General features: G+C 36.0%; 1 protein-coding gene across 1 annotated transcript in view; it reads right to left on the bottom strand.

Moving 5' to 3' along the window:
• HPSE2 (heparanase 2 (inactive)) overlaps positions 1-26,500 on the bottom strand; it is a 569,682-nt gene that overhangs the window by 237,977 nt on the left and 305,205 nt on the right. The window contains exons 4-5 of the mRNA XM_079900324.1: positions 17,327-17,500; positions 4,549-4,720 (exon numbers count right to left, since the gene is read on the bottom strand). Of these exons, the coding sequence (XP_079756450.1) occupies positions 4,549-4,720; positions 17,327-17,500 (346 nt within the window). The remainder of the gene's footprint in view (positions 1-4,548; positions 4,721-17,326; positions 17,501-26,500) is intronic.

Raw genomic sequence — 26,500 nt, 5'->3', positions numbered from 1 at the left:
CATGTACACAAACTGGGATGCCTTAACTATACCTTATATACTGGGTAGAAGTGTCTCCTCAGTATGACTTTTTAATCTCTGACATAGAAAAATATTTGTTTCTTACTTTCGGTTACCATGGTATAACTGTCCCTCCATTTAATGAAGGCCAATTCCTCTGGATTCCATTTCTTCTAGCCTTAAAGAACTTCTCATTTTGGTTATATCCTTGATCTCTTGTATCATCTATCTCTTCTCTCCTGGATAAGTCTCAAAATACAAACCTGTTCTGCTGTCTCCCACATTAAATTAAAGGGGAAAAAATGCCATTATCGTCCTTGACCCCAAATCTCCCTTCATTTTTCTACTTTCCTTCACAGTAAGAATTCTCCTAAGAGTTGTCCACATTATTGTTTCCAATTTCTCACCCTCCATTCACTCTTCAAACTATTGTGATCTGACTTCTGTTCCACCACTCCGCTGAACTATATTTCTCAAGGTCACCAACCTGCATGTTGCCAAGTTCAATGGCACTTTTCTGTCTTTCTATTACTTGACCTCCTGGACTTCTAGCAGCACTCCCTCCTTATTTAAAACTTTCTTTTCTTGGTTCCTACACCTCAATCTCTCCCTTTCCTCCTACCTCTAAGGCTATCCTTCTTTTCTCACATCTCTAAATGTGACAGTTCCTCTGGGCTCTCTCCTAAGTCTCTGTCTCTTTTCTTTCCATATTCTAACAGATCTCTTATATTCCCATGATGGCCTTAAATCCCATTTGCATGATAATGACCACTAAGATTAATATCTCTAGCAGAGACCTTGATCCCTTGACTCATATTCAAGGATATACTTGACATCTCCATTTAGATTCAAGCACAATAAACATAACATGAAACCTAAAGTCATGATTTTTTTCCCCAGAACAAGTTATTCCCCCTATCTTCCCATCTTCGTAAATGATAATAAATCCACCCAGTAACTTACACATCCCTGTGTCACATCACCATACACTTATCCAATATATCAAGTCCTGTGGTTTCTACCTCCAACAATATATTCCACTGCCACAACCCAATTCAGGTTCCCGTCATTATGTGCACTCCTACAACAGCCTTCTCACCAATTTCCCTGCCTCCTCTCCAATCCATTTTTCATAGAGGAGACACAGCATACTTTTTGTATAATAAGTCAAATTATTTCTCTCCCAAGCTTAAAAACATTCAGTATTTGTCTCACTGCACTTAGAAGAAATTCTAAGCCCTTCACTATGCCTGTAAGTCCCTATATAATATGACTCCTAATTACTTCTCTAGCTATACCTTTCTTTAGCCAATCTGGCCCTTTTTTCATCCTTAGGGCCTTTGCACATACTTATCTTTCTTCCAAGAACACTGATACTGTTTACTTCTCATTTTGTCTAGTTAACACCTTACTCATTCTTCAGATCACACTTTATTTATTTTTAATGAATTTTTAAAAATTGAAGTATAGTTGATTTACAATATTACATTATTGCTGGTGTACAACATAGTGATTCAACATTTTTATAGATTATACTTCATTTAAAGTTATTGTAGGACTTCCTTGGTGGCGCAGTGGTTAACAATCCACCTGCCAATGCATGGGACACAGGTTCAAGCCCTGGGTTGGGAAGATCCCACATGCTGCAGAGCAACTGAGCCCGTGGGCCACAACTACTGAACCTGCACTCAAGAGCTCGTGAGCCACAACTACTGAAGCCCAGGCGCCTAGAGCCCATGCTCTGCAACAAGAGAAGCCACCGCAATGAGAAGCCAGAGCACTGCAACCAAGATTAGCCCCCGCTCGCTGCAACTAGAGAAAGCCCACACGCAGCAACAAAGATCCAACACAGCCAAAAATAAATACATTAATTAATTTAAAAAAATACAACCCTAGACTGTCAAAACTGAAAAAAATTTTTAAAAGTTATTGTAAAATATTGACTATATTTCTCATGCTGTACAATATATCCTTGTAGCTTTTTTATTTTATACATAGTAGTTTGTTTGTACCTCCTAATCTCCTACACTTATCTTGCCCCTTCCCCCTGACTGGTAACCACTAGTTTGTTTTCTGTACCTGTGACTCTGTTTTTTATATTCATTCATTTTTTAATTTTTTATTTTCCACATATAAGTAATAACGTACTATATTTGTCTCTCTCTGTTTGGCTTATTTCACTAATCATAGTACCCCTCGGGTCTATCCATGTTGCTGTGAATGGCAAAATTCATTCTTTTTTATGGATGAGTAATATTCCATTCCACATTTTTATCCATTCATCTGTTGATGGACACTTAGGTTTCTTTCATATCTTGGCTATTGTAAATAATGCTGCTATGAATATTGGAGTGCATATATCTTTTTGAATTAGTGTTTTCATTTTCTTCAGATATATACCCACAAGTGGGATTGCTGGATCATATGGTAGCTCTATTTTTAGCTTTTTGAGGAATCTCCATACTGTTTTCCAAAGTGGCTGCACCAACTTACATTCCCACCAACAGTCTACTAGGGTTCCCTTTTCTCTACATCCTCACCAACATTTATTATTTGTGGTCTTTTTGATGATAGCCATTCTGACAGGTGTGAGGTGATATCTCATTGTGGTTTTGACTTGCATTTCTCTGATGATTAGCAATGTTGAGTATCTTTTCATGTGCTTGTTCTTCTTAAGTGTGACTCCTTTAGGGAACCCTTCCAACCACCTAACTTAGTCAAATCCCAGCACTTACAGTCATTCATAGTACCATGTACCTCTCCTTGGTACTGTTTTAGTCTTAAGATAAGTTGATTATTGTCTATGTCTCCCCTACCATATTATATACTCCATGAGGGCAGAGAAAGTATCTATTTTTGTTTATTTTTACATTCCCAGTTCCTAACATAGTACTTGGAACATAGCAATTATTCAACAAGTATTTGCAGAATGAATGAATGATTGATACAGGGTCATGCTACTGAGAAGACTGTCAGTCCCATGAAAATATATTAATCAAATCATTAAAGAAAAGGTATAATCTAAAAGAATAACTATGTGGACTCAAGTGATAGTTATTTGTCTTTGCTTGATTGTGTATTATGAACTGTGAAAATGTTCTACACATGTGATTCTTATCCCCTAATTAAAGCATGTAAAATAAAACCAACTTCTCCATCACCATCCCCCCCATACACACACACACACACACACACACACACACACACACACACACAGAGTAATTTCAAAGTTCAGCAAAAGTATGCAAAGGGAAGCCCAGAGCTGCATTTGTAGGTAGGAGTCAACGTCAGAAAATTGTTCTGCAAGAGAAAACGGAAGTTCCTACTGAGAGAGAAGGAGAGAAAAATGAAGGATGGGGAAAGGATAGGAATTAAAATAAGGGCTTGGGGATTCTTTGTAAAGACGAAAATGCCTAAAATTAAACCTCAGGCTGTTAATGTTGTTACAGTGTAAATCCTTCCGGCTTCCCAAGCCTTCAATAATGTCTGCTACATTAATTAGCTTAGATCAAGACTAAGCTACCACAAAAGGGAAGAGAGAGGGTCATAAGAGCCATCAAGCCACAAGGGCCATTCAGGAGGTTGGCCAGAGGTTTCTTGCTACTGGAACGTATCTGTCTATACTTGTACAGCATTTATCTAACCTTACTTGGGCTGTACACTTCACTGGAAAACATCTTACTTGTCTTTGAATTTGTAGGAATAACCACACCTGTCCCAGAATATGACAGGATGCTGCACAAAAGGTGTGCCTTGGTGCATACTCTGTATGTCACATGAATTCCTGCCTCTCCCAGCTTCCTTGTTCCTACCCTCTCTGATGTAGTTACGTATCCTCTTTGAGTCTTTGATTCAACATATATCTTCAGTCTTCCTCATGCTATTCCCTCAGACATCCACTCCAACCCTGCATAACTGGACCCAACATGCATATATGTTCCACTTATTTAATCTGGGCCTGGCCCACCAGCAGGACTGGGGAAGAGAGCATTTAACATAGTGCTGCATCCATAACCACTGCTTAAAAAGTGATTGTTAGATTCAGTCAAAATTAAATAAATCACATGATAGCAATTCTCTAGAATACCTAACAAATCTATCTGTTAAGCTGTGCTTTAATGTATAAGCATTTGTAGTGTTTCTCAACTTTTTAACCCAGATCCACTGTCCAGGATTTTGTCAAGTTTCACCTTCTGTAAGAGGTCCCAAGAATACAGTAGATAATATTTTGCCTTTTAAAAAATATTAAGTGATGTTATGCAATGCTGTAATATAAATGTGCTTTCTAAAACAACACATCCTTTCCAGCTGTTCTGGAGGTTGTGATATCCCTCCCAATCCCACCCTCTTCTGCTGACTGTGGAAGGCCTGAAGAGATAAATTCTTCCACTGTTTGGTAGAGAATCCCTGATTTATGGTGGGAGATGTCACTATGAAAAAGTCTCTCTGCCCTTCTTAAGACCAGAAATAACCAGGAAAAATGCAAATACATTAATTCATTACATTTAATGAACAATGTTTTAAAAACTGCTAAATAATCTGACCTACCCATCTAGGAGGGTGATGACGTTCTTCCTGGGCCGCCCAATATTAGGGCCATACAAGCTGGCTCTGGAGTAAATCCGGATGGGTTGTAACAGGCTCTTCAGCTGGATGTAATCCTTTCCCAACTGGCTGCCATTTACTGCCCGGCCACGCATGGTCCGATAGTTATTTGGCTCTAGATTAAAAGCAGACATGCAAGTCAGAGTTGAGTAGAGTGAGGTTCTGCCAATTCTTTCCTGTCCACAGATCTCTCTGCCTTTTCTTAATAATGTAAACAAAGTAACCAAAAAGAGGGTGCAAGCTAGCTTAACTTGAGAAACTATTCCAACTAAAAAGTCAAATGCCACTTTACCATTCTATTTATTTTCAAACTAATCTTCGCAAAAGATCAACTAATCCACAACAGAGAGACCGTACTGATTTTCAAATGATACTTTATAATAAATGGTGTACTGAGTTGAATAGTGTCCCTCAAAATTCATGTCAACACAAAACTTCAGAATGTGACCTTATTTGGAAATAGGATCTTTGAAGAAGTAATTACTTAAGTAATTATTTATGATGAGGTCATATGGAATTAGGATGTGTTCTAAATCCAATGACTGGTGTCTTTTTAGAGAAAGGAGAGGGAGATTCAGGTACACAGACCCACAGGGAGGAAGGCCATGTATTGATGGAGGCAAAGATGGAAGGGATGCTGCAATGCCAAGGCTTGTTGGCAGCTATTAGAAGCTAGAGAGAGGAATGGAATAGATTCTCTCTTAGAGATTCCAGAAGGAATTAAACCTGGCAATGCTTTGATTTCAGACTTCCTGAACTGTGATTGAAAAATATATATATTTTTTGTTTTGTTTTTTGTTTTTTTTTTTGGTACGCAGGCCTCTCACTGTTGTGGCCTCTCCCGTTGCGGAGCCCAGGCTCCGGACGCGCAGGCTCAGTGGCCATGGCTCACGGGCCCAGATGCTCCGCGGCATGTGGGATCTTCCCAGACCAGGGCTCGAACCAGTGTCCCCTGCATCAGCAGGCAGACTCTCAACCACTGTGCCATCAGGGAAGCCCAATATTTGTTGTTTTATACCACTGAGCTTGTCATGATAGGCCTAGGAAACTAATACAAATGGTAAGAAAAGAAAGCTTCATAAAGATGGTCCTTGTATCAAAAAGTTAGAAAAACCTTAATGTTCAATAATAGCAAAGTGGCTGAGTGAAATAACTTAGAGCAAAATCCCCTCCCCCAGTTTCTGTTAACTTGGTAGTTCTAAATAGACAAGTAAAGTCCTAAAAACCAGCAGCTCCACTGCTGGAGGGGGCTAACTTGATTCGAAATGAAGCACATATCCCAGGCAAGGCCAACATCTTGGGTAGCTTCAGGTTTTGACACTGGTAGGGGCAAGAAACAGACCAGCAGACTTGCAAGAAATGTAACAGGGAGATTTGAGGAATAAGAAAGCCATTGAGGATTTTGATAAGCCCACAAACACCCCCTGTAGTCTGGAAGGCTGTGCATGCTCAGGAGGGACTGGAGAGGGCACTAGCTATCCATGCATTCCCAGATGAATGTGAAACCTAGTACACTCATAAAGGAGACATGAGAAGGCATGTCAAAAAGTAAAAGCCAATCAGACTTGTAAACTGCCTAAATTTTGAAAGTGTTCCCAAACCCACACACAGATCTACTGGCAAAGGGTGAAAGCCTTATTAGCTCAAGGTAAACACAACCTCTGATCAATCATCATCTCACTATTAAGCTATGCTGACTCAGGGGCAACCCCTAGGAAGCTGGCCTTAAAAATAAAAAAAAAATTTAAAAATAAAAAACTTAAGAGATACTAGCAGCTACATGATGCAAGACTCTATGGAACTAGTCCAGGAAGTGACTAAACAAACAAATGAACAGAAAAGAAAAAACAAAAATAACCTCTGGAATGGAGGATTTGGAATCCAGATTTGCTCCAACATATTATCTAAAACGTATAGTTTTCAACAACAACAAAATTACAACATGCAAAGAAATAGGAGAGTGTGACCCATAAACAAGAAAAAAATAAAGAAAGAAAGAAACTATCTCTTAGGGGACCCAAATGTTTGACTTAGCAGACAAGGACTTCAAAACTGCTAGTATAAATATGTTTACAGAACTAAAGAGAAGAATAAGAAATTAAGAGAAAGTATGATTTTATTGACTAATCAAATATAAAGAGATAGAAATTATAAAAAATTATCAGTTGGAAACTTTGGAACTGAAATGATTCTTCACATACAGAAGAACACAATGAAATTAGTAGCTGAATTTTTACCAGAAATAATGGAGGCCAGAAGAAGACAGTGGGATGACATATTCAAAATGCCGAAAAAAATGTCAACCAAGAATTCTACATGCAGCAATCTATCCTTCAAAACGGAAAGCAAAATTTAGACCTTCCCAGAAAAACAAAGGACAGAATTCATTGTGAGAAAATCTGCCTTACAAGAAATAAGAAAGAACGTCTTTTAGGGTGAAACGAAATGTCAGTAGATGGTGATTCAAAAGCGCACAAAGAAATAAAGAACACCAGTAAAGATAGCTGCACAGATCAATATAAAAGACAGTTGAAAATATTCATTACTCAGCTCTTAACTAATTTAAATGACAGCTGCATAAAACAAAACTATGAAACTGTATTGTTGGGCTTACAACATATAAAGATGTAATACTTAGAATAATAATAGCACAAAGGAGGGGGAAATGGAGTCTTATTGGAGCAGTTTCTACAGTTAACTGGAATTAAGTTAGTGTTACCCTAAAGCAGATTGTAATGAGTTAAGATGTATTATAATAAGAAACTACTAAGAAAATAACTAAAACAAAACAAAAAGAAATTAAAACGGTACCTTAGACAATATCCCTTTTGAATGAAAAGACAGTAAAGGAGAAACAGAAGAATAAAAAAATGAAATATATAGAAAATTGCAAGATGTCAGATGTCAGTTCAACCATATCAACAATTACATTAAATGTAAATGGATTAAAAACTCCAATTAAAAGCAGAAATTATCAGGCTAAGTAAAAAAATAAGATCCAACTAGAGAGACACATTTTAAAGTCAAAGACACAGAAGAGTGAAAGTTAAAAGGATTAAAAAAGATACGCCATGCAAATGGTAAACATAAAGGAGCTGGGATGACTATACTAATAGAGACAAAATAGACTTTAAGACAAAAATGTTACTAGAGACAATGTGGGGCATTTTATAATGATAAAAGGGCCAATTTATCAGGAAGATATAACAATTACAAACATATACATACCAACAACAGAACACCAAAATAAATGAAACAAAACTAATAAAACTGAAAATAAAAATAGAAAATTCAATAATAACAGAAAGAGACTTCAATACCACATTCTCAATAATGAATAGAATGACTAGAAAGAAAATCAGTAAGGATATAGAAAACTTGAGTAACATCATCAGCTAACTTTACCTGACTGAATTATCTATAGAACACTGCACCCAACACATTCTTTTCTAATGCATATAGAATATGCTTCAGGATAGACCATCTATGCTAGGCCATAAAACAAGTCTTGTATATTGAAAAGGATTAACTCATATAATGTATGTGCCCTGACCACAACAAAATTAAATTGGAATTCAACAACAGAAAGTAACTTGAGAAATCTATAAGTATTTGGAAATCAAACAAATAATCCATGAATCAAAGAATAAATCACAAGGGGAATTAGAAAATATTTTCAATGAAATGAAAATGAAACTATAATATATAAAAATGTATGGGATGACACCAAAGTCATGATCCATGAGAGAAATAATTAAGAAACTGGATTTCATTAACATTAAAAACTTCTGCTTTGCAAAAGACAATGTCAAGAGAATAGAAGACAAGCTACAGACTGGGAGAAAATACTTGCAAAATACATATCTAATAAAGGACTGCTATCTAAAATATACAAAGAACTTAAAACTTAATAAGAAAACAAACAACCTGATTAAAAAATGGGCTAAAGAATTTGACAGATACCTCACCAAAGAAGATATACAGATGACAAACAAGTATATGAAAAGATGTTCTACTTTATATGTCATCAGGGAAATGCAAATTAAAACAACAATGAAATACCACTCTATACCTATTAGAATGGCTAAAATTTGTAACACTAACAACACCAAATACAAGCTAGAATGTGGAGGAACATAACTCTCATTTATGCTGATGGGAATGCAAGATGATATGGTTACTTTGGAAGTTTGGTGATTTCTTACAAAACAAAACATACTCTTACCATACAATCTAGCAATCATGCTCCTTGTTTTTACCCAAAGGAGATGAAAACTTATGTCCTCACTTTGTCTGCACATGGATTTATGGCATCTGTATTCACAAGTCCCAAAACTTGGAAGCAAGCAAGATATTCCTCAGTAAGTGAATGGATAAAGAAACTGTGGTACATCCACACAATGGAATAATTTTCAGCACTAAAAAGAGATGAGCCATCAAGCTATGAAAAGACATGGAGGAAACTTAAATGTCTTTCACTAAGTGAAAGAAGCCAATCTTAAAAAGCTATATACTGTATGATTCCAACTATATGATATTCTGGAAAAGGAAAAAACTATGGAGATTGTAAAAAGATCAGTGGTTGCCAAGGGTTAGGAAGAGGAGGGAGGAATGAATAGGTGGAGCATAGAGGATTTTTAGGGTAGTAAATACTCTACAGGATACTATAATGATGGATACCTGTCATTATACATTTGTCCAAACCCATAGTATGTGCTCACCAAAAGTGAACCATAATGTGAACCATAAATTCTGGGTGATTATGATATATAATGTAGGTTCATCAGTTGTAACAAATGTACCTCTCTGTGAGGGATGTTGATAGTGGGGGAAGCTGTGCACATGTGGGGCAAGGGATATATGGGAAATCTCTATACCTTCTCAATTTTGCTGTGAACCTAAAACCGCTCTTTAAAAAAGTCTTTAAAAAAGTTAATTTGAGCACAAAGAGACCTAGGCATGTGGGAAGAGGGAAGGCCATGTGAGGACATAGTGAGCCAAGAAGCCAAGAAGAGAGACCACAGGAAAAAAGAAAAAGATCTGCTGATAACTATGTGTTAGACTTCTAGCTTTTTTTTGTTGTTTAGGAAAAAGACACCCAATGCTTACAGGGAAATTTACAGCCTTAAACTCCTACATTAGAAAAGAAGATCTCAAATCAATAATCTAAGCTTCTATCTTAAGAAAGGAGAAAAAGAAGAGGGAGCTAAACCCAAAGCAAGAAGAAAAAATGAAATAATAAAAATTAGAGAAGAAACCAATGATATAAAAAATGGAGAAAAAAATAAATTAAAGTAAAAGTTGGTTCTTTGAAAAGATGAACAAAATTGATACAACTTTTGGCTAGACTGACCAAAAAAGAAAAAAAAAAAAAAGAGAGAAGACACAGATGACCAAAGTTAGGAATGAAAAGAAACATCATTAAGGATCTCACAGTAATTAAAAGGATAAGGGACTACAACCTTATGCCAATGAACAACTTTATGCCAATAAGTTACACAATGTATATGAAATGAAAAAATTCTCAAGAAAGGCACAAATTACTAAAACCAACTCAAAAAAAAATCTGAATAGGCCTATAACAACAAAAACATTTAATTAGTCATTATAATTGCTTCCACAAAGGAAGCCCAGACTCAGATGGATTAATTGGTGAATTCTACCAAGTTTTTAAGGAAGAAGTAATGCACAATTCTTCATAAACTCTTCCAGAAAATTGAGGAAGAGGGAACAATTCCCAACTTATTTTATGAGGTCAATATTCCCCTGATACCAAAGTCAGACAAAGACATCACAAGAAAACTACAGATGAATATTTCTCATAAATATAGATTCAAAAATACCCAACAAAATATTTACTAACTGAAACCAGCAATATATAAAAAGTATTATAATATCATGACCAATTGGGATTTACACCAGGAATGCAAGGTTGATTTAATACCAACACCCAACTAATGTAAAATACCGTATTAACAGAATAAAAGACCAAAACCGCATTATCATCGCAACAGATGCAAAAAAATCAAAACAAAACAAAACAAAAAACCATTTGACAAAATCCAACTCCCATTCCTGATAAATACTCTCAACAAACTATGAATAGAAGGGAAATTCCTCAATCTGATAAACAGTATCTAAGAAAAATCTATATACTTACCGGTGAAATACCGAATGCTTAATGGCAAAATATCATACTTAATTGAAATACTGAATGTTTTCCCCCCTAAGACTGGGAACAAGGCAAGGATGTGTGCCCTCACCATTTATATTCAACATCTGTGTTAGAGGTTCTAGTCAGTGCAATCAGGAAAGGAAAATAATTTAGGCATCTAAATTAGAAAGGAAGAAGTAAAACTGTCTTTATTCTTAGACAACATATCCTGTATATATGGAAAATCCTAAAGAATTCACACAGGTAGGGGAAAATGAACAAGATCTAAAAATCAAGTTCAGCAAGATAAAAGATCAATATATAAAATCAATTCTAAATACTAGCAATGCACAATACAAAAATGAAATTAAAATAATTCCATTCGTAATTGCATCAAAAAGAATAAAATACTTAGAATAAAGTTAATAAAAGAAGAGCTAAACTTGTACACTGAAGACTACAGAACATTGCTGAGAGAAATTAAAAATTAAATAAATGGGACGTAATCTATGCTCATGGATAGGAACAGTCAATATTATTGGGATGGCAATTTTCCCTAACTGAACTACAGATTCAATGTTCTCTGTTAAAATTCTAGCAGGCTTTATTGAGGAAATTTAACAAACTGACCCTAAAATGTACATGGAAATGCAAACACCTAGGAGAGCCAAAACAATTTTGAAAAGGAAGAATGGAGTTGGAGGACTTACATTTCCCAATTGCAAAACTTATTATAAAACTTGTAATCAAGACAATGTAAATAAAAACCATAAAGAACAGATTGGTGGTTACCAGAAGCAGGTGTGAGGGTGGCAAAATGGGTAAGGATGATCAAAAGATACAAACTTACCTTATAAAATAAATGTCACGGGGATGTAATGTACATCATGGTGATTATAGTTAACGATACTGTATTGTATATTTGAAAGTTGCTAACAGAGTAGATCTTAAAAGTTCTCATCACAAGATAAAAGTATTTGTAACTATGTGAGGTGATGGGTATTAACTGAACCTATGGTGATCATTTTGCAATAAATACATATATCAAAAAAAAGATCATGGTGATCATTTTGCAATAAATACATATATCAAAAAAAAAAGACAATGTAGTGCTAGTATAGTAGTCCAAGAACAGACATACAGATCAGTGGAAAAGACTTGAGTCCAGAAATAAACCCGTTTGTGGTCAACTGATTTTTGACAAAAGTGTCACGAGAATTCAGTAAGGAAAGGATAATCTTTTAAACAAACAATGCTGAGACAATTTGATAGCCATATGCAAAAAGATGAATTTAGATTCTTACTTCTCACCATACTCAAAAATTAACTCCTAATGGATCTTACGCCCAAACGCAAGAGCAAAAACTACAAAGCTTTTAAAAGAAAAAATAGGAAAAAAAATTTGTGATCCTGGGTTAGGCAAAGATATGATACCAAAAGCACAAGGAATAGAATAAAAAATTGATAAGCTGAACTTTATCAAAATTCAAAACATCTGAACTTCAAAAGATGCCATAAAGAAAATGATAAAATAAGCTATAGACTGGGAGAAAATATTTGCAAGTCATATGTTTGATAAAGATCATATATCCAGAATATATTTAAACCTCTTACAACTGAATAATATGATAACCCAATTAAAAAGGCAAAAGATTTGAGTAGACATTTCACCAAAGAAGATGTAAGAATGTCTGATAAGCACATGAAAAGATGCTCAATATCACTTGTCATTAGGGAAGTGCTAATTAAAGCCATATTAATATACTACTTCAAAACCACTAAAATGGCTATAATCAAAAAAATAGACATGAACAAGTGTTTCCAATGATGTAGAAAAACTGTAATCCTCATTCATTGCTGGGGAAAATGTAAAATGGTACAGCTACTTTGAAAAGTAGTGTGGTAGTTTGTTTAAAAATGAACTTAAATTTACCATACAAACTAGCGACTCCACTCCTCCCCCAGGTATCTTCCTAAGAGAAATGAAAGTATATATCCACACACAGACTTGTATATGAACATTTACAGCAGCATTACTTATCACAGTCAAAAAGTAGAAACAATTCAAATGTCTGTCATCTGGTGAATGGAAAAGCAAAATGCAAGATATATATGTATATATAGGTAGACAGATAGATATACATATAGATATCTCTCTATGTAGATATATATATATACACACACATATATATGAATATATATATTCATACATTGGAATACTATTCAGCAATTAAAAGGAATGAACTACTTTTACATGCTACAGAATGGATATACCTCAAAAACATGCTAAGTGAAGGAAGTCAGATGCAAAAGACTACATATTGTGTGATTCCAGTTATATGAAATGTCCACAAAAGACAAATCTATAAAGACAAAAAGCAGATTAGTGTCTCTTGGGATTGGAAATGGTTACAGAGACTGACTGAAAACTGGCATGAGGGATCTTTTTGGAGTTATGGAAATGTTCTAAAATTGGACTATGGAGATGGTTGTACAAGTCTATAAACTTACTAAATAGCATGAGAGTACTATGTAGACGGGAGTACGTGGAGAAAGAATAGAGAAGATAAAGGTGATAAAGGTGAGAAGCAGTCATGGAGAGGGAAAGGAGAAAAGTAATCAGGTAAAGAAACTATATATGTTTTCTCATCTTCCCTTCTCTTCCTCTTTCCCCCTCTTCTCCTTCCGTAAGCATCAAACTCTCCAACAAAAAGCAGTTCTCTAAAGCTATGGGCTATGATCTAGCCTCATAAACAATTGGAAGTGTGTCTGAACACGGTGGCTCAACCCTGTGTTTGGCCTTCACAAGACTATACCTGTTATATACACACAAATATACATAATAAAACTGTATAAATGGCTATACATAAATACATCATACGTTTATCCACACAAACACAGACTAAAAGCTTAATAAATATTGAGTTAATGAATTGATTAATAAAGCTGGGCTGCCAGAATCATCATCTCTAAGGGGCTAAGTTTTATAAGGTCATAATTTTGATTTTATGAAATTGCTCAGTAGACATCAGGTTCCAGGGAACTGATTCATATAACTAAAATCAAACAAGAATAATTGGTGAATGTATAGGTCAGGCATAGGTATAAATATATGACACTGATTCTGTAATTAATTACAGTGGCTTTTATTTGTTCTCAGAAGTGGGCAGATCAATTTGGGGAACATACCTAATTTGGGAAACAATTCATAATGTAGTGTTCAATTAGAGATGCTGCATTATCTTCAGAAAATTTTTGTTAAGGATAGCCCTCTATAGAACAAATACCATCTCTCCGGAGCAGAATTGGATTAAATTTCTTATTCTACACTTCCAAGATTTGAGTCTCGGCTTCAAAATTCCCCCCTGCTCTTCCTTACTTTAGATTCACCAATGATTAATAGAAATGCAAATAATTACAATCATCACCTAGTATTAATCAAATATAGAGTTTACAATTTATGACAGTTAAGGAAACATTTTATATCTACAAAACATAGTTGTTAAAAATCTTGTATCAAGAAAGTCATTCTTTGACTCTGACATCCTAAACTTTCTTAATCTTCACCTCTTGTTACTGGGTATATTTTGCTTTCATGGTATGTAGCACACACTATTCACTGATTTTGAAGGAGAAAAAAGTTTAGATACTTCAAACTTTAAAAAAGTTTAGTCACTTTAAGTTTAGATACTCCAGGAGAAACAACCGAAGAAATATCTACTTTAGTTTTTCCAATGCCAGATTTGCTCTAGAGATAAAGTACTTGTTAACAGGATGTGGGTATATGGGAGGATGAGAGAACTGACCAGTTCTCTTGTCCCTCCCTAAATGTGTATATAATAGTTAAACTATTATGTCTGTCCAAAAAGATATGGTTACAAAAAAGAAAATGGATAAAAGATTGGAGAGACAAGTCCAAGCCAGGAGGATGATCAGATAATTTTTGAGGGGCAAGGGCCTAAATATACAACACAGAATCGTTGTGAACAGAATACAATGGATATCTTAAGGGATATGATGCTAGCACAAGAAAAACTATCAGTAGTTGTAAAATGAATTAGAAGAATCAGCAAAATAAATCTTCAAACCCTAAAAGGTGTGTTTATTTGGGCAAACTGCTTATTTGTCATATCAAAAAATAGAAATGCAATTTTTAAAATAAAAGCAAGGGGGTGGGAAAACAGACCAACTCTAGTCTTCTTGACTACAGACTCAAAAACCATCTATATCTACCTTGATAGAAATGCTCACAGGAACATAACCAGATACTTTCTACCTTATTGAATTTTTAAATTCATAAATTTGGTTATTTTTCTATTGCTATCTATATCCCTATCTATTTTCATATCTATGACTGTGCCTTTTCTCCTCCTCAAAAATGATTCTTTGTTTTTGTTAATCCTTGAAGATGGATTGATGATGATGGGAATCAAGTGTTGTGTGGCTAAGGTGACTAAACAACATTTTAAAAATGTAATTAGCTCCGTCTCTAAACTGTTTAGCATAATTTGGGGGAAGGATGGAAAGGGGCAGACTCTCAGTTATTTGGAACAGACATATATACAGAAAGGTGCCTATACTCTCCCCACCCCCACCAAACCACGTCAGTTATACCAATTAAAGATTTATTTAATTTAATAAGCTCCCAAATTCAGAGATGCCACAAACCCTGGAGGAATTATTCCCATCAGTCGTTTGTAAGTAAGTTTTAATTGCTTTGAGCTTATCTACAACCAGCTGAGATTCTTTTACAAACCAATTTTATTTAGAAATATTTTAGAAAGAAAACAAACGCTTTAGGCACAGCATGTATTCCCTAGCTCATCAGAGGCCCTACCACTCCTTACTGTCTTACACTGACCAGTTTTAAACATTACACCTAATTGGTCCCTCATGACAGGTATAATGCCCTGTTTGGGGAATGCATTGTTTGAATTGTTTGAAGAATATTTTGCTGTGTTTGGAGAAAAGAGCTAAGCTGGGTGGAGTCTGACACTGGAGCAGGGTAAGGTTAGGTGGGGTAGTCATGAGTAGACAACATAAAATACCAAAGAATGTCAAGGAGCATGAAATAGAAAATACGATGGGGAGGGATCAGTAAATGGCTTTGTCTACTATGTAATAATTTTGCCTCGTTCTAAGCTGATCACATCACTCTTGCTCTTGTCCTAGAACGTATGATGCCTAGACTGGTTGGGAAAATGAAAAATCTCAGGCTACCCTAGTTATGCCCCCTGTAACCAAATTATCTTCAGTTCAGCTCAAGTCTCCATTTGGTAGCTAACTCTCCCCCAATTTCCCCCACTCCAGGGAAGGAAGAGAGAGCTACATTCCAGTTAATCGTTAGTGATAGGAAAAAAGACACTTGTTCTTATAAGATCCTCATCCCTTGCTACCTTAGGAGAACTTCAAATTCTAGAGTGGAGTGCACAAATACACACATGTGTTTGTGTATGTGTACACTGCCCCCCCAGCATACACACGGTGCTCCAAACAAACATGGGTTAGCTACAGATATACATGGCCATGGACAAAAATGTTATTATCAATTTGTAACAGTAATTTTAAGAGAATTCTTGGTTGTTTTATTCTAAGGTTTACCAAAATGTCTTTTTATTAGGAATCAGAATATTTTCAAATTTATACTATCCATAATTTTAACTATAACCCATAGTAGTTGACTCAATAATACTAGAGACTCATGGAATCTACAGAATATCATATGCATCATACACACATATATATCACTAGGAAAAATACTGTGACTTAGGAACATTGTGTGTTCGATGGAACATTGTTCCATGAGATGATAACAGGTCTCTCTCTCTCTCTCTCTCTCTCTCACACACACACACACACACACACACACACACACACACAGTGCAATGATTTAACAGGACTGGCTACATAATTTGCAGGGCCCCATGCAAAATGAAAACATGGATCCCTTTATTTAAAAATTAAGATGGTGACAGCAGAGCATTAAACCAAGCATGGGTCTCTTCTAAGCATGAGATCCTATGTGACTGCACAGGTTGCATGCCCCTGAAACCAACCCTGGTTAAATGATTTAAGAAATGCTGGGTTAAAAAAATCTTATACAGATTTTATTGCAACAGGACTTCTCAAGCCTTTTACACGCTAATGTGCATTATGAACCTTCAAGAAGTACATATACTGTAGACCAGTTCCCAAATATACTTGACCAAACTCTTTTGAATTATTATAAGGGTCATCTTGTAGGACCAGTGTTCTATAAAAGATTGTAAATTTCAGCTTAGGCTGAGCAGCTAGGTTGTATCTGGTTTAATATCAATTTATTAATCATAAGTCACATTTGGCATTTCCCCTATATTTGGAATAAGGTAACTAGAGATAACTACAGATGCAAATGGTGGGCTTCACTAAATCCACTCTCCAACTGTTTGGCCTTTTACTATTTGGAAGGTCAACTCAGTGGTCAAACAACCCAAGTGTTTTCTGGGCCACTGTACTAGAGATGGCCTGAGCCATCTTATTTTTTACCCTTTATCTTGTCAATTCAGAGGAAACAACATCCTTACTTACCATTACCCAGTTCCCAAGAAATGTTGTACTTTTTACTGGCGCTGTACTTCAACAGACTCAGGGCACTAGAACTGTTCCAGGAGTTATTGGGATTACGACGCAGTGCATTTAGAGCAAATATCAGGTGGAGTCCAGAGCAATCAGCAAAGTTATAAAGTTTGTCTAGAGACCTGGCTGGGAAGAAGCAGAGAAAGGCTTGTAACTTTCAAATCAACATCCCAACAAAAGGAAAATATTAGCTACTACAAAAAGCCTTTCTATGAGCTTCCTGCTAATAGGAATTACACAGAGGCTTCCAAAAGGGACTATTACCTTTTGGTTCAGGGTACATTTTAAGGTGATTTTCAAAAGCAGCACACACAACTCCAGATAAAGTTTGCAAATTGACAACCAAATCTAGTCTATAGTATATTTTATCTGTTAACAAAAAATTGAATTCTTAACATTTAGAAATGGGAAGATATCACAAACTAGCTAGATTTATAGTTTTTCTCAAAAAATCAGAAAATCTGGCACTGCTGGATCTGAACTCCTTTATGAAATGATAGGAATAGTGTCAGGAGACAAGGCCAGGAAACAATGATTGGCTGGGGAGTCAGAAAATAGCTCAACCTAGTAGCACTTCCAAAACAAATCTCACTCAATTTCACATTTCTAATATTTCTGAGAATGGAAATACCACAACTACTAATAGAAATATGTTCATTGTTAGGTTGATCCCAGATACCATGAATGCTATTTACCATATGTCCCATACCCATCCCATTCCTTCACGCCTATTGCCACCATTCTGGTTCTGGCTCTCATTTCCATGAATTATTACAAGAATGTACTTGCCTGTCTGCCTCTAGATTCTTCCCAAATCGCCAGATTCATCTTCTCCCAATCAATTTCATTAGTTTCACTTATTCCTCAAAACCTTAGTGGATCTGCAAGACCTTTGTTTCCCTTAGTTCAAGGCCCCTACAACTCAACTATAATTTTTCCCCAACTTCAGGTCTCTCTATTACTGTCAAAGAATTCTTTGCAGGTGTTATCCAGTTCTATTTATTATAGAATCCCCTGCCCCCCTGGCCTTTGCTCTGATTATTCTCATTCGTCACGCCTTTTCTTTCTCTTTTAAACATATCCAGATTTTACTTGTCCTTTTATACAATGTTTCACAAAATATGGATGACATGATTTTAAGTGGTATACAGATTGAAAAAAAATTTTAGGTTAATAATTATGTACAGGAGTTCACATTATCTTAGTACTCATTATCCAAGTCCCTGGAGCAGGGTTTCTCAAATGGGATTCTGTGGAACACCATGTGGGGCTCTGTAAGATATCATTAGGGGGTTCTGCAAAAGATGACACAGAGTGACCAAGGTGTCTCACAGCAGCTGTTATAGGTCTTTTAGTCCTACGAAGCAGGACCATGATCATTTGGTTGAATCCATTATCAGTTTTTGAAGTGGGATACAGGGTTGCTGCCATTTTTATCTCCATATATGTACAAGAAAGTGTCTTTTAAGAAGCATCGAGAAGAAGGACGGAAATGGTCTCATTTTAGTTGAAAATAAAATCCATGGGAACTTATCTCACATTAAACCCAGAATCAAGTAGCTAAGCAACAACAAACAGCATAGTTTCACATTAAAGAAATAAACTTAATTATTAAAAGAAAAGGAAATAAACTTACTTATTTATTTTTAGTTCCAAAATAGCAATTAAAATTAAAATGCATTTTTAGGCCTATTAAAATTATCATGAAACCACCACATGTGTATACTGATCTTATAATTATCTACATAATCTGACCATGCCACTCAGTAAAAAAAATGGTTTCTTTCAAAGTCTCATAGAAAATGTTTTCTTAAGCTATAATTTTATTCATATTGCTTTGACATATAGTTTTAGTAACTTTACTATTCAATACTGTTAATTTATTTTCATATTGAAAACCACATTAACATGAATTCATAAACCTTATTTAAATAACCTAACAAGCCTACCTTTAGAAAAATTATATCCCATTTTGGCTTAAACCAGTTAATTAACAAAAACACACTATGTTTGCCTTATAATTTTTCAAATTCATAAAAAGGAAAAAAGGGATTAATTTCAAGAACGAAAGTTAATTACTTGTTCTTTTCTTCTTTTCTAGAAAGGTTGTCTAAAAGGTCATTTTCAGTTTTAAATAGGAAGGAAAAAAAACTAAGCTTACAGCTTACCATATATCATGTACCATACCTCAACAGCATTTATATGATAGAAATTTGTGATAATGTTTTAGCCTTCCTTGGGTAAGGCACCAAAAAATCAAGTAGAACATTTTAAAAAGAAAAACTGAAGTTTATTCTAACCATACCACTGACCTTTTTGGGGGAACCTACAAAAGAATGGGCTAAAATGTCAGCCAAACTCAACAGATTCTCAGGAAAATATCACTCTATTTAAAAGAGCATTGGCAATTATTATTGGATTATAATATCTACAACTAAATGACTACACTGACATACCATGAGCTTTACATATAATTTTTATCCACAAGTTCCCTGAGACTTGAGAATATTTCAAGTGCTTCTCTGATATAAAGTTTGAGAAGGCTGTCCTAGAGTTAAAGGATGAATAGGAAAATAAAAGTAATCCTAACACTAAAATATTCACTGTTGAGCTGAGAACTGACTTAAACATTCCTTCCACTTGGCAATATTCTCACTAACCAAAGCAATGATGTTTTTAGTTTCTCCAATATAAGGCAAACTCAGTACAAATCTGTTGCAAAGCCAAGTTGCAAATGTGAGAAAAAGACACAGGGCTTCGTGAGATCAATGAAAATAATGTTTGATAATTGCTTAAATCACATGCAAATCCACTAATAAGTAAGGATCTAGAAGAATTTTATCAGTTAGCTGAACAAGAGAAAACTCACAAGAGTGATAATAAAACAGGTTGCTCAAAAAATAATTTTATTAAAAGTTCATATGAGGTCTACTTTGATGTTTTTTAATACTTATGACTATGCCACAAAAGTTAAATTATTTTATCAGAAAAATACTCAATATTCAATTAAATATCATTTTGTTCATTCAAATTGTTCATAGTTGCAATAACAGCTTATAATTTAAGTATAAAATGAAATACACTTATTTTCATAATTTTTAGTTTTATTTATAAACTAAAACGCTAATCAAACTTTTGCATCAAAATTTCATATGAATGATATTCTTTTTAGGTAGATTAATCCCCTTTAAGTGGCCTTTTTCTAGACTTAATTGTCTCCATATGATGAGGATTATCTGTGTTTGTTTCATATGTAATAGAAAAACATATATCAAACACAAAAGCACATCAAACCTGTGATTTTATGGATGTGATGGTTTAAGACAAGGAAAATGGTATTTATCAAAAAAATGTCAGTATAAAGAAAAATGTGGAAAAATAACAATATAGACAGTTTGTTAATATGGCAAAAATTGAGAACTAGAGAGCTAGAAGTTTGGGAAATACTTTGTGAAGGATAAAGTTTAAGTCCCGCCTCCTCCATGAAGCCATTCCTCAGTGAACTCACCAATCCACCTACAGTGACCTCAGCCTTCTTTAAACTCAGGGTTTACACCATTTGTTGTCATCTGAGTGCCTTGTGACATTGTCTTACCTTGGGATTACCTCTTGATTTAGTCACTTGTCCAGAGTGAATGGCATGTTTACCCAGTTAAACTGTTAAGTTTCCTAAGGCTGGTACTGTATCTCATTATATCCTTCACAGCATCTATCAGAGAACAATTTCCTGCCTTAAAATCATGCTTAGGAGTTCACACAGCCCAAATCCTGTTTGTTGCACAAAAATGGTCTAGTAAGAAACTGAAAGTTCCGAATGAAAGATATGCATAATAATTATTATTGCTAGTTCAAGAAATATACCCTGAAGTTTATTTTAAAATGATATATATTTGAATATAGAGCATTCAGTAGGTGCTCAACAAATGTAATCTTCCTTGTAACATCTGTCAGATTCCATCCAAGCAAGCAGATACTTAAAGATGACTTCTACTCTCTCCACCAGAGGGTGCCAATGCCTTTATATCCTATAGTCAGGTTGTCTTGGCATCTCACAGGAACAGAACTTTAAGGAGTCTTGTCTAGCAGGCAATTAAAGATGAGGAGCTGGAGTCTTAGAGAGATGGAAGAGAGAGGCTTGGGAGTCATCTACATAGTGCTGAGAAAGCTGATGCTGTGAAAGTTCTTGAGAGTTTTGAAGGACAAAATGGTAGGACAAAACCTTAAGAAATGTCCACATATAAAGGTCAGGAAGGGGCTTCCCTGGTGGCGCAGTGGTTAAGAGTCCGCCTGCCGATGTAGGGGACACGGGTTCGTGCCCCGGTCCGGGAAGATCCCACATGCCGCGGAGCGGCTGGGCCCGTGAGCCATGGCTGCTGAGCCTGCGCGTCTGGAGCCTGTGCTCCGCAACGGGAGAGGCCACAGCAGTGAAAGGCCTGCGTACCGTAAAAAAAAAAAAAAAGGTCAGGAAGAAGGAAAAAAAGGGGGGGACAGAGAATAAGGAGGGGAACCAGAAATGTAGAATTAAGGGACCCAAAAGAAGACAGTTTCAAGGAGGTGCTGGTCAATTACAGTAGATGTTGGTGAGAAACTGAGGAGAAAAAGGAGAAAGAAGAAGCAAACTTACTATGGTTAATCAAAAAATGAGATCAGACTCTAGATTTAGGTTGGGGTATGAACTTAAAGAATGAGTGGTAGAGAAAAAAGAATAGAGACTCTGGTACACTGAACTTACTTCTTGAAGTTCTGTGGCAACAAAACGAAGAAAAGAAACAAAATAATGACTAGAGTAGTACCAGGTACTACTATAGTACCAATGACTATAGTAGTACCAGTAGAGTAGTACCAGAATCAAGTAGTACTTGATTTTTTTTAAAGTAAAAAAATCAAGAACCAAGACTGCAATCTGTCAAAAACCATTTTTTCAATGAGGCTAATCTCAGCTCTATATTACAAATGGATAAGGTCAATGAATTCACACTAAGATATAAATGATGGTCATTTTTCTCAGTTTCCTCAGCACTTCTCACTTCAAAAACAAAATAGACAAACAACAATCGAAAGAACAAAAAATAGGGCTCCCATTAATCTAAGCAACGAGATGGCTGGAATTTCAAGTAGGATTCATTCATTTATTCAACAAATATTTACTGAGTACCTACTATATGCCAGGAAATATTATAGTCTCCAGGGTTATAGCCATGAACAAAACAGAAAATAGGTCCTTGCGCCATGGAGTTTACCTCTAATGTGGCTGTAGTGGGGATTGATGGAGTCTGTAAAGCGGGGTAGGGGATAGTAGAACCACTGGGGGTGGTATGTTATTTTAAATAAGCCTCATTGATAAGATTAACATTTGAGCAGAGACCCAAGGGAGGTTAGGGAGCAAGTCAAGGGGATAACTACGGAAAGAATTCCAGGCAGAGGGTATAGTAAAGGCAAAGGCCTGAGACAGGTAAGTGACTGATGATTGTGAAGTAGAGCAATGGTGCCATTATGGCTGCCCCAGAATGAACATAAGGGAGAGAAATAGGAGATGAGGTCAGAGTGGCAGCAGGGTCAGATTGTGTAGGGCCTTACTGGCCATTGTAAGGGCCTTGGCTCTTATCTTAAATGACACAGAAAAACACTGGATGGTTTTGAACATGACCAGATTCACATTTCAAAAGCATCACCCTGGCTTCTGAGCCAAAAAGAGACTACAGGGTGAATAGAGGGCAAAGGTGAGAGCGAGGAAAGTAGCTGGACATCTATAATGATAATTCAGGCTAGAGATCATAGTGGCTTGGACCTGGGTGGTAGCAGCAGAGTGGCGGAAGTGGTTGGATTCCTGGGATGTTTTAAAGGTAGAAGATTTGCTGAAGATTGGATATGGGGTCTGAGAGGAAAAAAATAGTCAAGGAAAACTCAAGCTTTTGACTTGAGCAACAGAAAGATGAAACTGACATTTAAGAAAGAAGTGTAGAAGGTTGGGAGATGGAAGGAGAGGAAGGCAATCAGAATTTTGGTTTTGGCTACATTAAGTTTGAGATGCCTAACTGACACATTAAGTAAAGAATTTGAGTGATCAGAATATACAAATCCAGAGTTAAGGGGAGAAGTTTTGACTGAAGATATAAATCTGGTTAAGCAAAACATTTTGAAAGGTTGGGAGACATACAGAGCTATAAAGGAGGGAAAGTGGAACTGTCATAGGGATTTTCTAATTTCCAGATAACCACTGTCCTCAAAGCAGCATATCCCAGCACCTGTTAATTTTACAGGAACAATTAACATTTTCTTAATCTTATGTAAAGTGCTGTCTGAACAAATCTTATAGATGTGGCCTCATCCCTCACTTTCCTAACTGATAGCCACCTCTAAACTCCTCTTCTATAGAAATTATGGAGGCACAAGTGTCACCTGGGAATTAAAAAGTGACTTGCTAAGTAATTTTGGCTTCCAATTTGTGCTTCCCCAGAATTCTGTCAAGATGAGGCATTAAAGTCTCTTCATAACTCAATACCTAGGAAAGCATCCCAAGTATTAACTCTACCCCAAACAGGCCCCTTTCCATTAAGTGCTTTTTTTCTTTGGAAGGTTGGGTGGGGCAGGAGGCAGCTGCCTCAGAGGATGTCAAAGTATCAACTGAGCTCTGCTCAAGTATGTCCCATTTCTACATTTTGTTTTTCATGAGATTTGATAATCTGTTCATATTTTCATGTGCTCACAATTAGAATAAGCTGACACTACGCTGTTGAACTCAGCACCAATTTCCCGTTTTGAAGTTCAGTACCGTCCTCTAAGAGCTAAGAGTAAGAAACACATGTGTAAATCCTTAGCCACACAGAAAAAGCACTCTCCCTTCACATGAAGTTTTCAAAAGAACAAATAGTTACCAAGGGGTATTTTTGTCCTTTTTGCCAATTTAGAAATGAATAAGATTGGACTGAGTCCTTAAAACAAGTAAACTATTTTTTTCTGCCTGATACTTGCTTAGACTTGGCCAAAGAGTTTCTCAAACACTAGTGTGATGAACTTTGGGTCATGTTAGAACTCCTCACCATTCCTGGACAAACCACATTATTCCATGGCTCTCGTTGCTCTAAGCTTTTTATCTCTGCCTGGAATATCCTTTCTCCTCTTTTCTTCATTCTTCATAGCTTAGGCCTATGGCCTTCTCTGTGAGGTTTTCCTTGATTCTCCAAGGTAGAGACACTGGGGCTCCCTCCTCTCATCTCTCCCAGCTCTTTATTGGCTCCTGTTACAGCAACAGACAACCATGCTATCATTGTTCAGCTCTGCATCCCTCTCTAAAGGCAGACTGGAGCATTTGCCAAAGAGAAGGTACCATGTCTGCTTTTTTAGCATCCATTTCAGTACCCAATACACAATAAGCCTTAATAAATGTCTGACTCCTACAGGTGTTATTTAGGCCCATTCAATACCACTTGCAATCTGTCTGCACCCTATATATAACCCAACCTGAATTACCATCTTCATTGTAGCAAATTCCCTCGAGATTATGTCTATTACTACATGCTGTTAAATGCATTCAAATACTCTACTTATTGCCTTAAGTGTTCATTTTGGAATGAATAATATTGGGGAGTCATATGTTACTATTCAATAGAAACTGGAAGAACAGAGGAATTTCTAGTGGAAGCTAGGCAGACAGATCCTGAAGGAAATGACAGCTGGAGTCTGCTGACTTTACTCCCTACCACTGGGCAGCAAGTATTTCTTTGAAGGGAAATCTGAGCAATTCATCTCCGTATCTATCACAAATAAGGAAAGAACAGAAAGCTAATGGCTAGGATTGCCAGATTTAGCAAATACAAATAATGCTACTGCATTAATACAAGTATGTCCCATTAATATTTGGGACATACTTATGCTAAAAATTATTCATTGTTTATTTGAAATTCAAATTTAATTGGAGGTCCTGTATTTTATCTGACAACTCTACTAAGGGCTGAGTCTTAGAGTAGAGCCACAGTTGTCAGGAGAGAAGTAAGTGGAATTGTCAAGAAGAGATAAGAGAAAGTCATAGAATGATCCAAGAATCAAGATGAAAGAATAGCAATGAGATCCAACGAAGAAGGTGATTTTCAAAATAATAAGGTAATATAATATCAAATCTTGAAAAGTAAAGAAGATACATAAAGGAAGATAAAGACTGAGAATTACTGCAGTGACTCCCAGACCAGAGATTTAAAAAGCTTCAAAAAGGAATGGACCCCAGTATCAAATGACACAGACACGCAGAGCACAGCTAAAATATTTGGGGGGAAGAGGGGCGAGTGAGATATGTCTAATTAGCTGTGGTACGGCATGCCTTGCCACAAGATGGCACTCATAGTTCCTCTTTTTCTGAGTTTCTATCAAACATTTTGCAAAATTTTTATTGTCATAGAACAGAGAGAGTATCTTATGTTTCAAAACTTACATATAACCTTCTGTTTCATGTTCTATCATTTTTCCACAGCTTATCATTGTTTTTCCCTTTAGAATATGAAGACATAATAAATGCTAGAATTGAGTGGAGGTGGGGGAGGCGTTAGAACCTGGAGGAAGGAACAAATGTAATGCTATAGCAGATACTCAGTACAAAGCCTTAACAAAAGGACTGGCCATCAAACGAAGACTGACGAGCTTCAAGAAAACTAATACAGATAGAAATGGAAGCCAGACTGCTTAGTGTTGAGGACCGATAACGTGCTGAGAAAGTAGAGACTATGTGGTTAGCACATCTGCTGGGAAACATAGGATGGAAGACAGGTGGACTTTTTCCTTATAGGTAATTACTTCCCAAATCAGAGTTTGTTTGCCTTATTCATAAGTTTCAAATACTTGACCGAAATACCTATTAAATAGCAGTTGACCTCATATAATAATATCTCTACAAAAAAATGCATTTGTGTCACAGAGATACGTCTACTTAACTAAATAACCACTTTGGTCCCCCAATATTATAGCACTTATTTCTTTTCAAAATAACTTCACATCTATTTGTCATACTATATTGCCCATAGAGTGAATGTTTGAATGGAGGCCTAGAGAGATCACAAGATTTGACTAACATTGCACAGAAACAGAACCACGGGCCAGTTTTCCGATGCCTAATTCTATTGAATTATTCTTCCTGTC

This window comes from Stenella coeruleoalba (assembly GCF_951394435.1).
Source record: "Stenella coeruleoalba genome assembly, chromosome: 16".
In the NCBI taxonomy this organism is placed as follows: domain Eukaryota; kingdom Metazoa; phylum Chordata; class Mammalia; order Artiodactyla; family Delphinidae; genus Stenella; species Stenella coeruleoalba.
The sequence above is the reverse complement of the archived record's forward strand: the minus strand, read 5'-3'. Positions and strand labels throughout refer to the sequence as shown.